General features: G+C 47.8%; 1 protein-coding gene across 2 annotated transcripts in view; it reads left to right on the top strand.

The window, feature by feature from the left end:
- rxraa (retinoid X receptor, alpha a) overlaps positions 1-22,462 on the top strand; it is a 108,943-nt gene that overhangs the window by 14,326 nt on the left and 72,155 nt on the right. For both annotated transcript variants that reach the window (XM_086170908.1, XM_086170907.1), the window contains exon 2: positions 14,391-14,504. In XM_086170908.1, coding sequence (XP_086027034.1) covers positions 14,391-14,504 — 114 coding nt within the window. The remainder of the gene's footprint in view (positions 1-14,390; positions 14,505-22,462) is intronic.

Here is a 22,462-nt window from a genome sequence, read left to right as displayed (position 1 = left end):
CTCGCGAGATGCTAATGTGCGTGGAGAGGAAAAAAAAAAAGAGTATGCAGGCCGCATAGCCAGGGCGGTGCGATCTGGATGAGTTCGGCCTCAGATTTATATATTTCGGGTCTTCTTATTTGCAATTTAATTAAAACAAATTAATATTAATTTTCTTAAACTATTGCAAATTATTATTTTCATTATTAGTATTATTATTAATAATATTTTTATATGATATTTTTTATAATAATTTTATAATATTTTTTATAAGTAATTATTGATATATTTATTTTTGTTTGTTTCTGATTATTATCATTATTTATTTTATTATCATCACTAATAATAATGATAATTATACACATTTTTATTCATATTCATGTCATGATTTTTAATTATAGTGATGCTATTAATTACTGTCATTGTTCTAATAACTCAAAAACAATTTTAGTTCACTGAGCTAATCACTGCGCGGTGGTTCTTGGTGCTTTCCATTAAATTCATTTCTTTTTTGAAGTTTCTTACACAATATAACCTCTGGTACACACACACACACACACACACACACACACACACTCAACTTGCTGAGATTATCGTCTTTGCTGGTGGTGTCAGTAATTCCTGCTAATTTTATTATTGCACTGTAGTTAACAGGTTGATCATTTTTATAAAGATTTGAATTTTAGTTATATATATATATATACATAGCAAGATGTTTTAGGTTTCAGAATAGTTCCTTTGAAACTGCATTGGACAAACATGCTAACGCTAAGATTTGGCTAACTGCTAATGCTACATTCCTATAGTGCAAGTTGTGCGGCGATGATGAGGAGATGGAAAAAAAAAATCTAAAATCTTAAAAGTGCCATCAGTATATCTGAAGCCTGAATATTGTTTGGAACAGTGATATGCATAATTGTTTAGTGATACGAGCCTCCTCGTTTTACCTACTGTGCTCATATCGTAGATATAAATTCACATCCTGCCCGTAAAAGCAGCTGTAGTCTCCCGGTGAAGGACTCCGTCTCCTCTCAGGTTCCTCAAGAGCGTGTCACGTCCCCGGAGCTTTAGAATAATAAGCAAAAAACCTCTGCCGTGAAATCACTCAGCTCCACTCGGGATGCGACAAGACGTTTTACTGGCGCCGTTTGGAAAAGGCGGCCCACCGGGGCGCGGGATCAAATTGTTTACCGGCTACTTGTTTAGCGCTGTAGCATCTCCCTGCATGTATAAGGGCTGAAGTCAAATGATCTTCCTGAGTGTGTGTGTGTGTGTGTGTGTGTGTGTGTGTGCGTGTGTGTGTGATACATAAAATACGTATGTGCAACCGCTTATGACCATATATCTTACAATGAACTATATATACTATATGTAATTGTATCTAACAGATCTATATATTTATATTATGCATTTAGATTTATGTATTTTATAAACAAAACCGCAGTCTGTCTACTTGTCTACATTTTATGTGTACATATTTTTATATGTGTATAGAAAACTTATGACCTATTGTATCTCTCTATACCTACATATTTATGAAGCTATAAGTGACTTGCTCTATATGTATACATTAGTTATGTATTTATATCTATATATATATGACTATATATGATATATGACTAGCAATCTATCTATACTTATACCTCTATATATATATATAATATATGAATGTTATATATATATGTGTGTGTGTGTGTGTGTGTGTGTGTGTGTAAAAAAAAGCTTTATTGTCATTGTAAAACAATGCAACAAATTAAAGTGCATCTCTAGTATGTGTGTGTTTGTACACACACGCGTATAATGAGCCAAATAAACAAATTTCAACGATAATTTCAAATATAAAAAAAAATCATCGGCAACATGGGGAAAGGAAAAAAAAACAATCGTCTGTGGTTGCCGTTGGAGATCAATTATTTAAATTTTCTTCTAAATGTTTTGTTTTCGGACAAGGGTGCATCTTTGTACCTGTAAGCTCCCCAAGCGCGATCTAGATTAAAAGAAAAATAATAATAATAATAATAACAACAATGTGCTTGCTAAAGCCCTTGCATTTAAGCCTTTAGCGCTCATTTTAAATATCTCCCGTGTCCTTGTATCCGTTGTATTCCAAGGACGGCGTCCGACAAACGACGGCGTTGCTTCTCGGACGCCGTTTCGGGAGGGAGAAACCGACCAAAACAAAACGACTATAATGTAAACGGTGATACAGTCATTTTTAGTGTTTTTTTTTCAGTCTTGAATCACGACATGAACGTGCGAATTGAACAATTGACGTTGCAACGTTTGACCAACGAGAAAGAGCAGTTTCTGATACTAATACTGAGTCTCTGGTGTTTCCATTCGCTAATGGAGCTCCACCCTGGTCAGGCTGGAAGCATCTATACGGGGTTTTAATCCCCCGTTCATATTTAATGGCTTCAATTTAAAGGGCCATTTCAGTTCAGAGAGCACGCTTTAATCCACATGTTTTAGGGGGGAAAAAAAAACCCTTAATCCGCCCTCCATGATTTCACCGGATTCAGCACAGGTTGTTCGCATTTTCATTTTCAGAGTTTCCGTATTCGTCCAGGTCCGGCCGCTCCACAGATGCGGATTTACATCCGCGATTAGATAAGTCACGTAGGGCGCCGTCCCGTTGCGATGACTCGCGCAGCGAGAAGATCCCCGGTTCGATTCCGGCAGACTTTACGTTCCTCCGGTTCCTTCACATGCAGGTGGTTCACTGGAGACCCCAGTGAGGCGTCCACCAACCCTCTTTGTACCAGGAACCAGTTTAATGCACCAAAATGTTTTCACAAATGTCAGTTCACTGTATTGAATCTGAATACGACCATTACACTTTAAAGGATCAGGATAATACTTTATTAATCCACATAGGGGAAACTCTTATGTCACATTAGGGCAACAATAAGAATAATAAGAATAAGAACAACTTTATTTATCCTGAAGGAAATTGTTGTGCTAGAGTTACAAGAAAAACATAACAATGATAAATAATAGTCGAAAATTGTATAAACGGACTATAAAGACTATAAAGTGTCTTAAGGTCTTCAGGACTAACAGAGATAGAAAGATAACAATGGCAATTTCAATAAATATGTATACATATATATTCATATTTTATATTTATATTTTTATATATTTCATATATATATATATTTGTTTATGTTATTTATATACATATAAATGACAGAGACAATTAAAAGATAGCCACAAAAAATAGACAGCAAAACGAACAACAACATGGTGAAAAGAAAACAACAGAATGAAAAAACACAATAACGATATGAAAAATAAACAGGATGTGAAAGGAGTGACATCAACAAGGATTCAAAAATAGAAAACGGAGTGAGGGCATGACACCTGCAAATGACTGATGTTATATTAGGCAATATATATATATATTGATCGATCGATAGGAATCCTGATATTGTCTATTAAGTACAGCTTTCTTTTCGCTGGCAATCTGCGAGGCTTCTGCTGTCTCATGGGTTTCTCATTTCCTCCTGAAAAAGCTTTCCGGCGACTTTTGTTTCAAGCTCATTTTTTTATCAAGGGCCAGCTTGTGGTAGCCGATGTGTGAATTGTGCGACAGATTTCGTTGAGCAGTAAAAAGGGGAGGATGGAAAGAGTTTTTTTTTCAAAATAAGATCCAGAAGGTCCATAGAGGTCATGTCTCTATTTGACAGACTCGTATGTCCGTCTGTTGTTTGTATCACGAAAAATTTAATGAACGTCTACCGTTGCGCCACCGATGTTCTGGTATTGTGGGAGGTTCCACACGGTTCCATCCGGCACATTTACAAAAACAGTGTCCGACACGTATTCTTCTCGCCCGCTGACGGTCGAGAACATCCACGCTGGACTCGAATTTGTTTCTTTTTCTCGAGCAGGGTATGTTTTATCCCGACTCGTGGAAACATCGCACCTTCTCGCCGCCGTTCCGAGTCCTTGAAGCGGCCCGATCGATTTTACCCTCCCTGTTGACAAAGAGGCTCCCTTTTCCACCGCCCTCCTCCTCCTCCTCCTTCCCACCGCCGGCGTCCGGACGGAACCCGCCGGCGGCTTGGCCGGCTCCGAGCTCGGGGTCGAGGAGAAGCGTGAAATAGATTGTGGCACCGCCATCATTCCGACGGCGGCTTTTATTAAACCGATGCGGGATTTTTGAAAACGCGCCAACCTTGATTGGACCGGAGCTTGTAGAACGTGTTGTTCTGAGCGGGAACGACGCAGTACATTGGCGAGGCTTTGTGTTCCGTCCTTGAGTGTTTTGTAGATGTTTACATCCTCGCTCCGTGATTTCAAGATGTACCGGACCGGAGAGAAAGTGGCGACCAGGCGGGGGGTTAACGGGAGAGGCGGCGGCTCCCCCGTAGGGCAAGAACGAGGCCGCGCGGAGTCAATTTAGCAAGCTAACAGGAAGCCTGTTCCGGGACCTTCTGGGCCGGCGAGGCGTCGGTCGCTAAAGCTAGCGCACCTCCTCCCCTCGGAGAACCCGCGAACTGCTAGAACTGTCCTTCAACACGCACGCGGAATATTAACGTCGCTGCCGCGGAACCCGGCCTTCTTTCAACATCGACCGCCGGAGGTCATTCGCTTTGATCACCTCGAAAACGTCAGCTCCAATCACGGGTGGGTTCGGGGCGGCGGCGGCGGCGGCGGGGGGATCCCGGGGCCGCGGACCCGGACCTGAACCGTATCCAATTGCGGTCATTAATCAGGGCTGAAATTAGCAGTTTTGATGCGCGGTCGGAGCGGCGCCGGGGTGAATCCCAGAGCACGCCGGACAAATATCCATTCAGAATCCATTAGCGGAAGTACATAAAACAATGTTTTATCTCTCTTTCTCCGCCGGTTATATTTTACAGCTGAGAAAGGGCAAGCGAGTGCTGTGCCAAGGGCCGCCGGGGTAGGAAGATACTCCATCATGTGAACAGCTACTGTAAAGATGAGTGGAGGGTTAGTCCATTTTTTTTAATATTCTCCTTTGTGTCCTCTCCAGGGTGAAAGAAGCCTCTCATGCCCTTGCAGTTTTTTTTTTTCCCTTCCCTTCGGAGTCCAATCACACAAATTCGATTAGAGACGTTTGCCCGGGCGGCGACTCGTGCAGTTGGGCTGCAGTGCGCTGAGGCCCTTTGCCCCCTCGCTCCTCCTCCACCGCTAGTTGCCCTGGAGAAAGGTTTTGACATGCTCAAGCAGACTTTGAACCATCTCCTTTGTTTCTTCCCCTCTAACCTCATTTACCACACTCTTTTAGTTTCCCTTCCCTCCCCATCCCCCCCTTGCTGTCTGCGGCGGCTCGCCAATGGCCCGCCTTCGGCTTCGTCGTGTCGCGGCAAGTGAGACAAATGCCTGCTATAAATTATCGCGGGGGGCCGCCGCGGTGTCGTCTCCTCGGCCGGAACCTCGCTACCGCGTGGCCTTCCCCTTTCGCAGAAACCCATCTTGAATGCCAGATCATCTGCCCGTCCGGCTCTCCGGGGTCGACCTGTTTTCATTTATCTGGACAGGAACCTTCTGATCGGAGAAGCCAAAGCGTCCTCCGGGAGGTGGCGAAAGTAGCCCGATCTGTTGAGCAAGACGCTGAAACTGTTCCTTCGCTGCCTTCTGCTCATGGTTCATCCAGGAAGGCTCAAATGCAGATGCTGTGCTCAGTGTCTAACTGTATGTGACAATAAAAGCGTTGCTTTCTCAAGATGAACGTCATCAGGGATCCAAATGTTCCCGTCTTGGGGCAATTAGGCGTTTCCTATGCTATGCTAACAGTCTACATAAAGAATACGACAGGCAAAGAATACTTCTACTTCATTCATTCATCCATTCAGCTCCAATTTTTGCGGAGTATCAAGAGTCCTTCTGAAGGCTACAGGGAGGCTACAGGGAGTGGAGATCAAGAAGCTGGAGGATTTCAGGTACTCAGGGTCAACAGTCCAGAGCAACGGAGAGTGCGGAAAAGAGGTGAAGAGATGGTCCAAGCAGGTTGGAATGGGTGGAGAAAAGTGTCAGGGGTACCAAGAGATAGAAGAACATCAGCCAGAATAAAAGGAAAGGTGTACAAGACAGTGGTGAGACCAGCGATGATGTTTGGACTAGAAACCGTTCCAATGACCAAAAGACAGCAGGCAGAACGAGAGGTTGCAGAGATGGAGATGTTGAGCTTCTCTTTGGGAGTGACCAGGATGGAGAGGATCAGGAATGAGTCTATCAGAGGAACAGCACATGTTAGATGTTTTGGAGAGAAGGTCAGAGAAGCCAGACTGAGATGGTTCGGTCATGTACAGAGAAGGGATAGTGAATATATTGGTAGACGGATGCTGGAACTGGAGCTGCCAGGCAAGAGGTCTGGAGGAAGACCAAAGAGAAGGTTTATGGACGTAGTGAGAGAGGATATGAAGGTAGCTGGTGTGAAAGAGGAGGATCCGGAGAATAGGGTTAGATGGAGAAGGTTGATTCGCTGTGGCGACACCTGAAGGGAAAAGCCCAAAGGAGAAGAAGAATCTGTCACAGGGGTGCAGGACATGTATGACCGAGACAAAGTGATGATTGAGATGTTTTGGACATGAACAAAGGAGTGTTTATGTCCAAACCATGGTGAAGATCTGGGTAGAAGGTTGCTGAAGGTGAAGCTGCCAGGCAAGAGGTCTGGAGGAAGACCAAAGAGAAGATTTATGGACGTAGTGAGAGAGGAAATGAAGGTAGTTGGTGTGAGAGAGGAGGATCCAGAGAATAGGGTTAGATGGAGAAAGTTGACTCGCTGTGGCGACACCTGACGGGAAAAGCCGAAAGAAGAAGAAGAATCAAGAGTCCTTCTGCTTCCAAGGCCGCAGCGTCTCTGCAGATGGCTGCCTTCGAACGCCACGCCCGGCCAACTGCCACTTTCATTATCCCCAGAATGTGAAAGTGCGGGGCTGGTTTTCAGACGACATAGAAAGACTTTTTTTTTTCTCTCAGAAACAGCCGTAACAGAAAGGTGCTCTTGTTCATTTCCAAAGTGCCCCAGTTTAGGTCTCGCAGAAAACACAGACGCTTAATAAGTCATTCAATAAAGCTGTCTAGTTAAGTTTTTATGACCAGACCAGACCCGGACAGCTGTTGGTTTTGTGACTCACGACCCAAGAAACGAAATTTCTGTCCAACGCTTTTGGTCTTTTTTTTTTTTTCTTTTTAGGGGACTAGGGTGGGGGTTAACTCATAGCAGCAGCCTCTGCTCTCATGTTTCCCCGCGACCGACGACGTTTGTTGTGGCTGAAGCCGACGATGGTGTCCTCCAGCCAAGGCCTTCACGTGTCCCTGCCTCTGCAGATATTCTCCTAATAGACTTATTCCGATCCCCGTCGGGGCGAGCGGCGTCGCCCTGGATTTTATTCCAGACGGGGCAGAATTCAAGGTTATGTGGAGTCCAACGTGTTGCCGGAAAACGGATTCGAGATTCCGCTTCCCCTTGCGTTTTTTTTTTTTTTTCTCGGTTTCTCGAGAACTTTTTGTAGTTCGGAGGAATCTCTTCAGGAACCGTGAATTTCTTGGTGCAATCGGACAGCACAGGAACATGGACCTGCAAGCTCCTAGAACCATTTCAGCTCCTGCCGGGTCTTTTTACGGTCCCACGGGAACTCATGACGTAGTTGCTTGGTGATTGGTGGACTCATAAGCCATTCATACTTCTTGTGGTGGTTTTCGTGCAACGTGCGAAAAAATGGACATAACCGGTGACAGTTGAGCTTACGAAGCTCTTACACCATTATCTGGAAGCCTCAGAGGGGTTTCCAGGGCTCGCAGAGGAACGTCAACATTTTGGCCACTATAAGTAGCTCGTAACAAGTAGCAAGTAAGCTAACGGCTAACAGTTCTTCACATGGCAAAGCAGTGCAGGGAGAAGATAAAAACACTTGTTGTCAATCGTTGTCCATGTTGTCCCCTGTGTTCTTCCTCTTCTTCTTCTTGGTTGGTTTGTTTAAGAATGGTGTTCTTAAGATCTACATCACACAGGCCGCAACCTCGATCTCTCACTGCCCAGCGTACGATGGAATTTGCTCACAACTTCAAGGACAAATCAAAAGGTGCTCTCCTTATACGTCAAGCATACAAGTCTGGTTCCCGTATACACTTCATTCCCTCCAGTGATTTCTATACGGTAAGCTTAGTTTTTGTTATTGTGATGGATCCTGAGAGACAGGCTGCTGACGGAGCAGATCATCTCCGGATGGGATTCCCGGTAGTTTTTCCCTCCGTCGACGGCTTCAGCTCCTGGAGGTGTTTTTCGCGAGCGGCCGACAGGTCGCCTTAATTGTCCTTTTAACTCCTCCGCTGAAGAGGGAAGGGACGATCCATTAGATTTGTCTGGGTGTTAATTGGCACCATAATGAGACGGCATTGCTTGGGATTAAATGTCTCCAGGGAGAAGCAAAGACCTGAGTGTTATGAAGTGTCAGGCGTTTGTGAAAACGTTATTAAACTGCCGCAGAATGTCACAAAACCGTCATAAAAACCCCAGATATCGCCATGATTAGGCTGAAAATACGCATTAGATTAGCCGGTGTGATACATATTATTCAGCCACGCGATCAGTTCACAGTTTCCTCCTTAACAGGGTTATTTTAAACTTTTTCAAATGAACTCAAACCTCCCACATATTAGATTATACGAAACAGAAAATCACAGGCGGAGACGTGGAAACCACGTCTGAGCCGGTGAATCAAAGCTCGCCCGTGATCGAATTATGAAACAGCCGTTTGACTGACGCTTTCCATATTGCCGGACGCGATGCGCGGAGGCGCCCATGTAGGAACCAAGGATCTTTATCACTGTTTTATTAAAGATCCATTTGCAACGAATATAGGTTTATGCAGGCACCGGAGGACGAGCGGAGACGTTCGAAGCTTTTTTTTCACCCGCACAAGATCCTCCATGTATGGAAGAACACGTACCCGATTCAAATTCGGGTGTTAGCCGCTATGCTAACACAGTTGCGCTCCTGCATTTGTTCCCAGCACGGTAACCTGGGACTAGAATGTGCTGTTTCACCTTCACATCAATGCTCTCTTGTCACGGGGAAAAGGAAGCACAACAGGGATTTCAAAATAAAAGCAGACACGCATTGATATTATGTTCAGATTCAGGTTCCACCAGTTTCCTCTCGTTTTTTAAAAACATGCTTCATATATCACGTTGCCTAATTTAGGCGGCGATTGAACAGTCCACTCAAACGGGGTTCCCGTGCGTGCTTCATGTTGCCATGGATGCTAAGCGAAACATCCGAGTGGACGATGCGGAGTTCCGTATCAGCCATCAGAGAGGGCGGTAGACGTCAATGTCTTGAATACGTTGCAGCAAATGGATGGAGTACCTTTCTCTGATCCTTTTCAGTGGTTGGGTTTGAGCATACCGCCCAACACCGTCCAACCTGACTTGCGGTGGTACCGTGGCGGCGGATGGGCGCCGGATGCCGGGGCTTGTAATTTGTCAGATTTTGCTTCTGCATGCGATTACAGTAATAACTCCGGAGTGTCAGACCTGACAGGATTATATGTCCCCAGCAGGCTGCCTTCGTGGTTCGTAATTTTGGCTCGTATTATTGATTGGGTGATTTTCATGGAAGGAAAACGCACCCCTTGTCGGCACGTCTGATTGGCCCGTATGCTTAGAAACCGAAAAAAGCCATAAACTGCTCTTTGGGTCGTTGAGGAACGGTGTGGACACGTAGCTCATCGAGTGGCTATTTCCGCTCCCAGAGCTGCTAAGAGGAATCGGTCGGTTTTCTTCTGTCGGCAGCCACATTGGCGGTTTTTATTTTCCTTTCTTAGTTAGCATAGCCGCAGAGTGTACCGAGCTCCATATTAGACACCAAAAAAGACACTAGATGTCAATGTGTTGAATATGTTGCATCAAGTGGACAGAGAATAATTTTCTGATCCTTTTCACCGGTTGGGTTTGAGCATACCGGCGACGCTACCCAACATGACCTCTGGTGGTACTGCTGCCTTTGCGCTTGTTTGGCTACAAATACGCAAGCTAGCCGAGAACTTACAGGAAGTGGAGACTGTGGACCAACGGAACGACTACCCGTATTAACCGTTTGGCATAAACGAACCCTCGAATCACGTAGCCTAAGCTGGTCAGGCAAGTCTGAGGTTGGCGATCCCGATTGAGGAACGCGCACCCGTTGCTTCAGGGCCGCAGCCGACCGTGTTCCCATGCGGCCGTTGAAATCCCCTCAAGGTGAATGACATTCACGGCGGTAGCTGTGGTGATTGATGACTCCTCCACCCGTCCTTCCACGCTCTACCAGGATCTCTTCACCCCCTGATGTCCAATGTGGGAAAGGCGCTTCCTTTTTTTTTTTTTTTTTTTTTTATTGCACCTGAGAGAAACATTAAGGGCCCAGTGCACTTTGACCTTGGGCTTGATCGCCCCGGCAACGCGGGAAGAAGGGAACAATCGTGACTCTTAAAGTGAGCCCCGGCCGCTATACCTTAAGGCCTTGTAAAGACTCCTCCGGATCTCACTGAAAAGACCCCGGTTCGTGGGATCTTGTAAAAAGTCCGGGGGCGTCTTTCCGCCTCGACGTGTCCGTGATAAACGAGCCGCCTGTTAATGAAAATTCTTTGGCGCTGCCCTTATCGGCGTGTTTTTAGTTATCATAACAAATTTACACACCTCCATTTCATTAGGACCTTGTCATCAATCCCTTCTCTCATTGGCCTCCTTCATTAGTGGAGCATCTCCAAGGCTCGCCTTCATTAGCACCAGGCCTTTAAAAACGGCTTGCGGTTTAATTTGCAGGCCACGTTTAATGAGGAAAACCCCGACCCCACCCATCGACCCACGACGCACCACCCGATCCCCGCCAAGGATCGCCGATTGGCCCGTAGCCACGGGCGTTAAACCGTCCGATTCACCCGCTGCGTCTTTATCTTTTCATCAAACCGACGGCTTCATCTTTGCACCGAAGTCGGTACCGGAGGAAGAGGAGGACGAATGCGGAGTCGATTTCGTGAGAACCCGACGGAAGCCTCGCGCCTACGTGCCCGGGCCGGCGACGCGCTCGCATCCTTCACTTCCAGGCCGCGGCGAGGAACGCCCTGCGCCGACAGTGATTTACGACAGGCATCGGGGTGAACGTGCGCATACTTCTGGGGCTTGTAAAAGCATAAAAGTGGCCCGCAGCTGTCAAAGGCGCCGTCGCTCAAAAACAAAACATGCCTCCGCTATGAGCATTATCCCTCTCAGTTGTCCAGAAGGTGCCAGTCAGGCACACGGATTCCGACCTTCTTGGCAGCTTCTAAAATTTATCCGCTCACTTCTCGAGTTGCTTTAAGGTGAATTCTGGTTCTTATCCCCGGTTTACCCTTGACCCCGCTCCGAGCTCTTTACCTTTCGCCGTAGTTAACCACTTTAACCCTTCGTTGGAGCCATAATTCACTCTGTGAATCATCTCGTCGGAGCAGGATGTGTGTTTTTCGGGGTGGACTTCTTCCACTCCGAAAAGAGAGATGATTCACCTTGAATTATCATGGGCTGGAGATCTTATTTCATACCACATGCCTGAACCTTTTCAGGTTTTGGTTGGGCGGTTTTCTTACTTAAAACGCCGTTACGGCTCGAAAGTATTCGCGAGTGTGCAACACGGAGCGGTGGTTCTCACAGCTCTCCGAAGGCACTCTTCCAGATTGAGTCCATGTCCTTCCAACCGCACTCAAGACAAGTTCTAACCGTGGTTGAAACCCAGCTAACTTCAGAACCATTACAGTGGAAGCTAGCATCCACACAGCGCTGAGCTTCCTTTTTGTTCCTTGACGACCAAGTTAACTGTAATCTAATCACATTATTGTCAAAAAAGAAAACGAGTCATATCGGACTCACCGTGTGCTTTGTAGTGTACACTTTGTAGTCTGTTATATTCATTCAGTCATTCGTTGAATGAATGGTGGCGGGGCTGGATCCTATCCCAGCTGTGATTGGCCAAGAGGCAGAGTTCACCCCAGATCCATCACAGGACGTCCAACCATTCACTCGCTCGCATCTCATGTAGAAACGGCCGCATCGTTTGTGAATAAAAGAATAAAAGTCAAACGCATACATTTCCCACAATTCATGCCGATCATGTTCCCCGTGAAGTGACGGCGTCCCCAGATCGCAGTGTATCCACATCAACGCCATCTCCAACAAGTGGAACTGAGTAATACGAATGATCTCTCAATGTCCCGGAAGAGCGAAGTTGATGGTGATGGAAGGTAGTTTCAAGAAAGACGGGAAGGCCGATACGTGTTTGTGTTTCGAGGAGAAAAAGCGGTATGTCTTTTGTGTTATGAAGCAGTTCTCAAAGAGTACAATCCACATCGGCACTTTGACACCAAAAGCAGAGCTAAGAATGCTAAAGTTAGCCGTCTAGAAAAACAACAAATCGTCCAAGAATAGAAAGCTAAATACGATGGCGGCAGAACGTGTTCATCGAAACACTGCAGCAGTGAGAGCGAGCTTCATTTCTTTTCATTTATTCAAATCCATAAGTAACATTTTGAATTTAAAACCAAGGAGTAGTTACATTTATTTTACATTAATTTTACACTCTTATCGTTCCATCGTGCCGAGGCGGCCCTCGGCGAAAATGCCGCCTCGCTCTTTTCTTGGCACCGTGGCGACGAAAGCTGATCTGAAAGTTATCGGCCAATAGAAAACAAGTCAAAAGACATTTTCCGGTGAAGTAAAAGTTCAATGCGGCATTTGATTAAACGCAGGGAGACGGCGGAAACCCCCCGCCACCCCGCTGTCGGTCTTCTTTAAATCCCGACGCAGGAGAATGCGGGATGACCGACGCCGACCCCGTCCCCCGGACTCATCCCTATTATTAATCAAAGTTTTCGAGAGCGGCTCGAACCCGAACCCTTCGCTTACGTATCGACAATTGGAAGACGCTCGCCGTAAAAAAAAAAAAAAAAAGATCGGATTCTCGGAGAGCTTCATCACGAGGAGCTAATTCAATATCCTATCGGCTGCTTTAAATGTCATTCTCTGAGATCTTGCTGTGTTTTTTTCAGACCGAGGAAAATAAAAAGACGACCGGGGCTTTGATAGACTCGCCCGCTCGATCGGAGAATCTAAAGGTCCTTGAATAACGCGAAGATCTGAGAGGTGCGCGTCCTCCTGGCCGGGACGGAGGTGGGAAAAGGAGATAAAGAGGCGGTGGTGCCTCTGGAAATTCTTTTTTTTTTGAGGGATGAGGACGGATTTTAAAAAGGTCACCTAAGAGGTAGAAGTGATTAAAAGAAGGGCAACGATGACGGCGATGCTACTGCGTCGGTCTCCAGGATGGCACCGCAACGGGAACGAAAAAACATTCGATGCAACCAGACAAGGTGGTCGGGTAGAAGGTCTCAGGTCTCAGGATGGGGTCTCCATGTTCTCCTTCAGGTTTTAAGATGGGTTCTTCATGTTCTCCTTCAGGTCTCAGGATGGGTTCTTCATGTTCTCCTTCAGGTTTTAGGATGGGTTCTTCATGTTCTCCTTCAGGTTTTAGGATGGGGTCTTCATGTTCTCCTTCAGGTTTTAGGATGGGGTCTTCATGTTCTCCTTCAGGTTTTAGGATGGGGTCTTCATGTTCTCCTTCAAGTCTCAGGATGGGTTCTTCATGTCCTCCTTCAGGTTTTAGGATGGGGTCTTCATGTTCTCCTTCAGGTTTTAGGATGGGGTCTTCATGTTCTCCTTCAGGTTTTAGGATGGGGTCTTCATGTTCTCCTTCAGGTCTCAGGATGGGTTCTTCATGTTCTCCTTCAGGTCTCAGGATGGGTTTTCCATGTCCTCCTTCAGGTTTTAGGATGGGGTCTTCATGTTCTCCTTCAGGTTTTAGGATGGGTTCTCCATGTTCTCCTTCAGGTTTTAGAATGGGTTCTTCACGTTCTCCTGTCTGGTTGCGGCGACCTGGGGGAGTTCTGGGTTCGGTATCATCCGGAGACGAACAGACGCTTCGTGGTTCTGAGGAGAACATCTCACCTGTGTTTAAGAAATAAGTGATGATTCTTTGCCAGGACATGTGATCTCCTGGGGAAGCCGGGGGTCGGAAGAGGCTTGGCCTCCTCAGACACCCCATTGTGTGGATAATGCATTCCTTGCAGAAAGTGACCCAAGTGACCGCGCAGGCAGACAGTGAGAAGCCCCTCCAGGCACCTCGGCCTAATTTGACATCTTCTGCCGACCCCCATCCTCCCTCGCGCCGATCCGGGCCGACTTGAAGGGGCGTCCCGCGGGGCGGCGTTCACCTCCGAGACGCTCCGGCGAGCAGTGAACCGAGGGTCCGCTCGGCCGCGGAGCCGCAAATGCGAGGGGGTCGGCGGGGTCGGCGAAAAACCCCGCGATCCTCGAACAAAGACCCCTCCGAGGCAAACTCACGCTTACGGATTCTCCCGGTGTCGTTCCAGGGTTCCTGAAGCCCCAGTGCTCGCTGGCTCCACCCATGCAGCGAGGACGTTCCAACGAGGCCTGCTCTTGCTTCAGCGGCATGTGTCCCCTCCATCAGCGCCGCCTCTCCTCAGGTAACCCCGGGTTCCTCGCTCGCGTCGTAGCATCGACCGCTTCTGATGCCACTTCCTGTTCCGGGACGGCGGCGGGCGTGGAAGGAAGTCGCGCTCCGTCCGGCGATTCGTTTTCTGCAGATTCTGGCGCGTAACCCGTCGCCGCGGGTCAGAGGCGTGGCGGGATTCCTATTTCTTTCTTTTTTTTTTCTCTTTTGGTGACAGCGCTCAGTCTGGTTTTCTGTGATTAATGGCATTTTTGCATGTGGAGACCCGGAGAAGGTCCTCGGAGATCACGCCCCCTCCCCCCTCAGGACGCCTCTCGCCGGCCGACACGGACGCCGGCGTATGTTTTTCCACAGAGCCGTCCCTTCTAATGAATGGCGGTGACGGGGTTTCTTTGTGCGTAGCATGTGGTTAGCGCTCGCTCGCTCATTCATCAGGCGGCCGCCTGTCATGCGGGGTCCGGCCCACGTGAACATCTCCCACATCTGTTCAAATCCGGGTGTTGAAAGTCGAATCGGATTTCGGAGGAAACACTTCCGAGGAATCGTTTAGCCCTCGTTCACGGTGGGAACGACCGATGTACCGCTCGGGCTGCTTCGTGACGTTCGGTGCTCTGAAACAGACGGGGAAATCAGAAACAAGTCACGTTCTGTTAAAGCTGTCGGTTTAGAAACAGAAAAAAGAGACTTGTTTTTGTCCCTGAAAATTAAATCTGGTCCCAAAAAGTTGCCGTAGACCCCAAATTGCCCAGTGGCGTGAATGAAAATGCGTCCCCAACTTTTTTTGTACCGGTTTCATGCATTGAAATGTAACGATGAACCCGTAACTTAGGCAGGAATCTTGATGTTTCAGCTTTCTTTCCACGTTTGCTTGTTTCCTCCCGAAAAAGCACTCTGTCGTCTTTTGTTTTCGGATTATTTTTCCAAGGGCTAGCTTGTGGTAGCCGATGGCGGTAAAGAGAGGCGGAAACAGTCGTTTTTCAAAACAAGAGCCAGAAGGTTCGATGAATTCAAGAAATGTCAATGAAAGGTTGAACATTAGTTCAGTCCTTATAGGATGCCGGAATGAGGGGACAAATTCATGTTTGTGTGGACGAGTGAGTGAAAGTGTGTATATGTGGCCTTCCAGCCTGGATGCATGGCGAGCGCTATTAAAAATGAACAGATGGATGAAATATCAGCGCAGAAAAATAATGAATATGAATTGTGCTTTTATATTCTTTTAAGAAGTACAAATACCGTCATTTCTGGACAATTGAGCGCGCCTGAATATAAGCCGCACCGGCTAAAAACAACTAAATAAATATATGTAAATATACATATACATATATAGGCTGCACTTGTCTATAAGCCGCAGGTGTCTGTGTTGTTACATGAGATATTTACACAGAAACATCTTTTTTCAAACTTTTAATCACCATCATTTCCGTACTATAAGCCGCTACTTTTACCATTTGCTTTGAAAACTGCAGCTTAAACAACCATGTGGTTAATTTATGGATGTTTCTGGAAGGCTAACGAGCTTCACGCCGCCAAAACATTTAGCTTCGTCACATCGGACCGATGAAACAAGCGTGAAATTCTGATTTTTAGCGTGCAGGAGGAAAACCAAGATAGCCGGAGTAAGACGGAGCAGGGATTGAACATGGATGGATGGACTTTTCTTTGTGTTTTTTTATTATTCATCTTTTCATCAGCAGTGTTACAGGAACCGTTTGGGGAAAAAAGTATTTCCAGTACGTATTTTTGGATGTTACCGCTATGGATGTAATGTACTTTCCAGACTATTGAGCGCACCTGTATATAAGCCGCACCGGCTAAAAATAACAAAATAAATATATGTGCACATATATGTCCTGCACTTGTCTATAAGTCGCAGGTGTCGTGCTATAACATGAGATATCTACTTTTAATTTTTAATTAAATCCATACCGGTAACATCCACAAATACGTACTGGAAAGGCTTTTCCAAAGAGCTCCTGTAATACGGCTAACAAAAAAAGTTTAATCATTAATAACACGAGGAAAAGTCCATCCATCCATTTTCAATCCCCGCTTTGTCCGACTGCAGCTGATCGCTATCTCGGTCTTCCTCCTGCGCACTAAAACTATTACAGACGTCTTCTTCGCTGTCGGAATCGAACGGCGTCGGGATTTCACGTCATTTCGTCGGTCCGATGTGACGAGGCTAAATGTTTTAGCCGCGTGAAGCTCATTCGCCCCCCCCCCAAAAAAATCCATAAATTTACCGCATCGCTGTTTAAGCCGCATTCTTCAAAGCGAGTGGAAAAACACCGGCGTCTAAAAGCCGGGAAACGACGGTATTTCAGTCCCATCTTTCAGTTTGAGCCATCAATCAGCTCCTCATCCTGGTTTCCTCCCTGCAGCGCCGTTTGCACCATTTACCTCCTATTTACTCATTTATTTTTCTGCTTCCTTTTGTTTGACTAAAGCTACCGGCATGTATGGCGAAGCGTCTCGGTCAGGGGTTGTGTAATCTCAAAACTGGTTTTGCAGGACATGTGTGTGTGTGTGTGTGTGTGTGTGTTTTGTACCAAAGATCTGTTCCGGAGTTCATAGCGGGACCAGAACCCGCCGCTGCCTTCGCTGAATGAAAAACCCCCGTCGTAAACTCAAGTGGACGTTAAACTGCATTTGTGTAAAGATGGTCTCAGTGGGTAGGCCATGTGAGGGAGCCACACACACACACACACACACACACACACACACACACTCGCACACACACACACCATCTCCCGCTCGCCTTGCTTTCACATGCGGCTCATTTTTCACGGGCAAGCCTCGGCACGGCGGCCGCGGGTGAGCGCTTCCTACGACGACCTCACCCCGGCCTGTGTGTGTGTGTGTGTGTGTGTGTGTGTGTGTGTGTGTTGCGCAGCCATTTTGATTGATAGCGGCCTCCTCTCTCCGCCGCGGCCTGCCGTGAGATGGTACGCATCACCGGCGTGCGGATCGGAGGTGTCGGCTCGGCGTAATATGTCAAATCCACCCCCTTCTTGGTGTTGTGGCTGTTTCACCGGGTTTATTTAGTCTACGTCAGAGCCCAGGGACGATCTCGGAGCGCCTCTCCGGAGTTTGCGGACCCTGTAATAATCCTCGGGTTCTAATTAGGGAACGTGTTGCTATAAATCCGCCGCGCGCCCCCGCATCGAGTGATTCTCCTCCAGATTTTTTGTTGTTTTTTTTTTTCCTCTACGGCTTCGGCCGCAATGACAAGCCGCGCGGCGGTGACCGGGGCGGCGAGGTTTTCTGGGAAGCCTCGGCGAGTCGTATTCGCGAGGATCTGCTGAACTCCCGGGGCGGCGCACTGATGTGGCCTGGCTCCAGTTTCAGTGGTTTTACATTGTTTGGGCTTTTCAAAAACAAACTCTTACTGGAAAAAGGGGGACCGTGAGAAACATACTGCTTTTTTTTTTTTTTTTTTTCCTTCCCCCTCCTTCTTCTGCAGGATCATTTCAAAAAAAAGCATTTTTTTTTCTCTCTTTTTTTTTTTTTTTTTATGAGAATAAGGAGTCATTTTCCTTTTTGGATTCGACGGCGTATGAGGTGAGAGAGGCAGAGCGGCAGAAGAGGGACGACATTGAAAACAGGGCTTTTTGAAAGCTCTCACAATGCGGGCCTTGTGCTCTGATTTGGTCTGTCCTCATCGAGCTGAGCAGAGGAATGGAAAAGATTATCCGCAGGAATGTCTGGGGTGCCCTCAAACGGAGCGGGCCGCGTGACTGGCCAATGGGAGAGAGGCCTGCGGAGCGGCGGGCTAATTTTTTCCTGATGAACTCAGCCGCCTGCTTCACAATGCAGTCTGATTGCCAGGACTGAGCTCACATATGGTCCCTGTTTGGAGGGTCCAACTGACAGGACCAATTCTGCCTGCAGAGAAAAGGGGGGGTGTAGATGATTATTACCGCCCACCTCCCCCCTTCTTCACTCCACACACACACACACACACTTTTTGTTTCGTCAGCCTAGCTGAATGCTACGCTGGAAACGCACCCCCCCATACCTGCCAGGGGTCCCGCCCCCTTAAATCCCCTCGAGGGCTTCCCTTTTCCCCTCCCTCCCCGGCGCCGATAGCATGGAAACTCTGCGCAAAGACACGGCACATTAGCGTCCGCGGCAGCCCTGTCATTGCAGCGCCTCGGAAATTATCTCGCCGCCAGTCGCGAGTTTGCTATTCGTAGCGCTCGGAAAAAAGAGCCGCCCCTTCCGCGACCGAAAGGGCCGGAATAAAACCGGAGGAATGCGCGCTCGCGTGAGCGTGCATTGTTTTTATTTTCTTTTTTTTTTTTTTTTTTTTTTTTTTTCTCGGTCAAATAAGAAAACAGCCGTGCGGCGGGCCTCGGGCATGTGTTTGCAGACCTTGTGGTCACGCAGCAGGGTTGGAGACGGGAGGCGGGGGGGGACAAAGGAGGCTAAAGAGAGGCTGGGGAGGAGGGGAGGATGCATGAAGTCAATGTGGCTCCCGGCTCCTCGTATTTCCCATCGCGGGGTCCTGGAGAGGTGAGGAGGGTCACGGAAAGGGAGCTCGTTAGCCCCGGCGTGCTCCGTCCTCCCCGCGCTCTAATTGGACGACCGGAGTCAACCCCCCCCCCCCCCGCCTCGCCGCCGCCGCCATCCTCCAGCTCCGGCTGCTTCCTGCTAGGTCAGAAGCCAGAGGGGGCCAGAGGACGCCGAGCATGCCGATTACCCTCCGCCCCGCCGTTCATCAGCGCCGGTTATTTTAACTCCCAAACTCCCCAATTAGCGTGATTCATCTCAGGCGGCGGCTAATCTCGGCTGTTTTCTTTACTTCCCCGGGAGTTTTACCCCGGAGGGGGGCGTCGGGACGGAGGCCGACCAACCTCCGGGCGCTACGGGCCGCACCGTTCTCCAGAATCCAGGTGTTTTTTTTTTTTTTTTGTTTTTCTTTCCCCGCCCTCCCCTCCGGTGTTACGTGGTGGATCCGCTCTGCCAGGAGGGATTCCCCCCGTCCCCCCTGCCCCCCCCGACCACCACCACCTCCCTGGCGCTGGGCGATGGCAGCCCTCCATGGCCGGTCACTAGAAATCAGAGCGACTAAGCCTTTGATAACTCCCTGAGCCTATAATCCCCCCCCGGCAGCACAATCACAGTGAAATGCTATCTCATTTTTTTTACAGCTCAAATCTAGAGAAGCGACGGAGGAGGAGGGGGTGGAGTGAGGGCGGTCAGCCAGAGACACCAGGGACAGGAAGTGGTCGCTTCCCCGCCGCTACTACTACTACTACTACTACTACTACTACAACACTCATTGTCATGTTAGCGGCGTCGGAGTCGCGCGTGAATCTCGAAGCGGCTCGGCTTCTCAAAGCCGGGGAGGGAAAGTTTAAAATTTAAGTTTAGCGGCAGCGGTATTAATCCCCGGACGGCGCGTAGCTCTGAGCATCTGTGCGACCACGACCTCCCCGCCTCACCCATTCACGTCCAAACTCTTATCTTTATTGGTCACAGCCTGCATGCATTCTGCCTTTTTTTGTCTATTTATTTTATTCCTCTCATTGCTATCGTCACTCTATTTATATTGTCATTTAGTTTTTTTCACCCTTACTGTCTTATCCCTGATGTTGTTGTTCTCCCTGTTGTCTCTTTATTGTCTTGCTATCTTCTGTCTCTCTATTTATATTTAAATTCCTATTTCTTTTTGACATGATAACTGTTGCGCTGCTGTGACAAAGGAATTTCCCCAATGGGGATCAATAAAGTTTATCTTATCTTATCTTATCTTATCTTATCTGAGACAGCCTCTGCGCCCCCCTGTGGAGATGAAGCATTTATTTAATATCTGCACATACATGTCCAGCTATTCGCTCTCTCCTTCACGTCACGTGACACGCAATCACGCAAACATTCACACACCTTATAAACACGCAGTCATTCTCACATCTGCACCATTTAGTGTCTCCAATGAACCTCCTGCATGTTTTTGCACCACGGGAGGAACCTGGAGACACGGGTAGAACATGGAGACGCCCGATTTGCGTCGCGTTTGCAGGGGAGCTAGCTCGCGCTCCGAATCAGCATGCAGAGTCTGAAGATAAATCACACCCGGTAGGAGACTGTCGTCAAACAAACCGCCGCTCATGAAGCGATGAGCGTAGAAACAACGCGTTTTCCTGAAATCTGCGCCAGAAAAAAACATCTGGACGACACGAGGCCCGACGTTTTAGCTCAATGATTTATCCCGCGTTTTTCTTTCCAGCTGCTTCCGCATGTCGCGGTTCGGCAAGCGGCGGTGACGGACATCGATGCGTCAGGTTGTCGCTCGACGCGTCCGCGGGTGTCCAATGACGCGCTGAGTAAAGAAAAAAAAAACAAAAAAAAAAAAACACATAAGGTCACGGCAGACGTTTACGTGTCCGATTTAGTCTTGGTCCACTGGACTGTGTGTTAAATAGGTGTTTAGGGAGCTTGGATGTCCTTTTTAGTGTGTGTGTGTGTCTGTATGTGTGTGTGTGTGTGTGTGTGTGTGTGAACAGCCCGTCCTTCCGCTATGGTCAGTTGCTCCTGTCCTCGTCTGCGGGAATTTGAAGGGCAACAGTAGCTAGCGATCGTCCGCCGCCGTGTCCCCTCGACCCACCCTCTGTCCCGGAGGAAGAGACGCATCGAAGAGAGAAAAGTCAGACAGTCGGAGAGGTTTGAGAGAGAGAGAGAGAGAAAGAGGGAGAAAGAGAGAGAGAGAGAGGGAGGACTGTCTGTATTTTGACACTAAAGTGATTCGACATGCTTGGCATTATCGCCGGCGCGGTGATGTGGGAGGAGGAGGGGGACTTGATCCGAATGTCACCGAAGCCTAGGATGTGGAAGGTCAGAAAAATAAAAAAAGATTAAAAAAAAAAAAAAAAGAAAGAAAACAAATACGTAAACGCAGCACCTGGCAGCGCTAGCCGGCGCAGGCTCCGCCCCCTTTGACCCGGCAAAAGGGCAAAGCGAGGACCGGGTTTGGTTGCCAGGGTCAAAGAGGTCCTCCAACCCCCCCCTCCTGATGTCCCATGTCTTTGCTGCACAGCAACAAGCCCAGCCGAGTGTGTTAATGCAGGCCGGTACACGCCAATGTGTGTGTGTGTGTGTGTGCGTGTGTGTGATGTTTGTGTGTGTGAGAGGTAGCGGGGAGATGTGTTGCCTTCACCATTGAGAGCTGGTACTCGAGGTGCACAGTGGGAAGTGTGTTCGTATGTGTGTGTGTGTGTGTGTGTGTGTGTGTGTGTGTGTGTGTGTGTGTGTGTGTGTGTTCTTCAGGGAGCAGGAGGAGGGTGGAGGTCACGGCGGCTAATGGAAATATCTTGTCACAACTCCTGCACGCTGGCTGTCGGGGTAGGCGACTCCACAGTGCCGTCGCCGCTCTCTCACACACACACACACACACACACACACACACACACACACAGGAAGTCTTGATGGTCCAAAACAAAAACTAGTTCTTGACCAGACATGGGCAAACTACGGCCCGCGGGCCATAAACGGCCCATTAGGCTTTTTAATCCGGCCTGCCGAACTTGATATTAAGCAACTTGTGTTGCTTCATGAAAAAGTGATATTAAGCAACACAAGTTGCTTAATATCACTTTTTCATTTTCTGTAAAGAGTGGAAAGGGGACAACGAGTGCCGAGTGTTTAATAAGGACGGGACGACAAAATATTTTTTCACTAAAGTATGTCTGATACGCCGAGTTACTGTTTTGTTTTTCAGAGAAGACAATATCATTGTTGATTAGCGATGTTTGTCAACCTGCGGCGGACAGCACATGAGATGCTAACAGTGTTTAGCTCGACCTACAAACACCAACAAAAACCAGAACCGCTTTAACTGACCGACACTTGGAATCCATCCTGAGAACAGCCACCACAAACGTAACTCCAGACTCTGATGCACTGGAAAAAATGTCCAAATCCTTTTACTCATTGGATTTTACATGTACTTCTATTCTATCTATGTCA

This window comes from Fistularia commersonii, chromosome 23 (assembly GCF_037954325.1).
Source record: "Fistularia commersonii isolate RoL2024-O1a breed Wild chromosome 23, RoL_Fcom_v1.0, whole genome shotgun sequence".
Classification (NCBI taxonomy): Eukaryota; Metazoa; Chordata; class Actinopteri; order Syngnathiformes; family Fistulariidae; genus Fistularia; species Fistularia commersonii.
The sequence above is the reverse complement of the archived record's forward strand: the minus strand, read 5'-3'. Positions and strand labels throughout refer to the sequence as shown.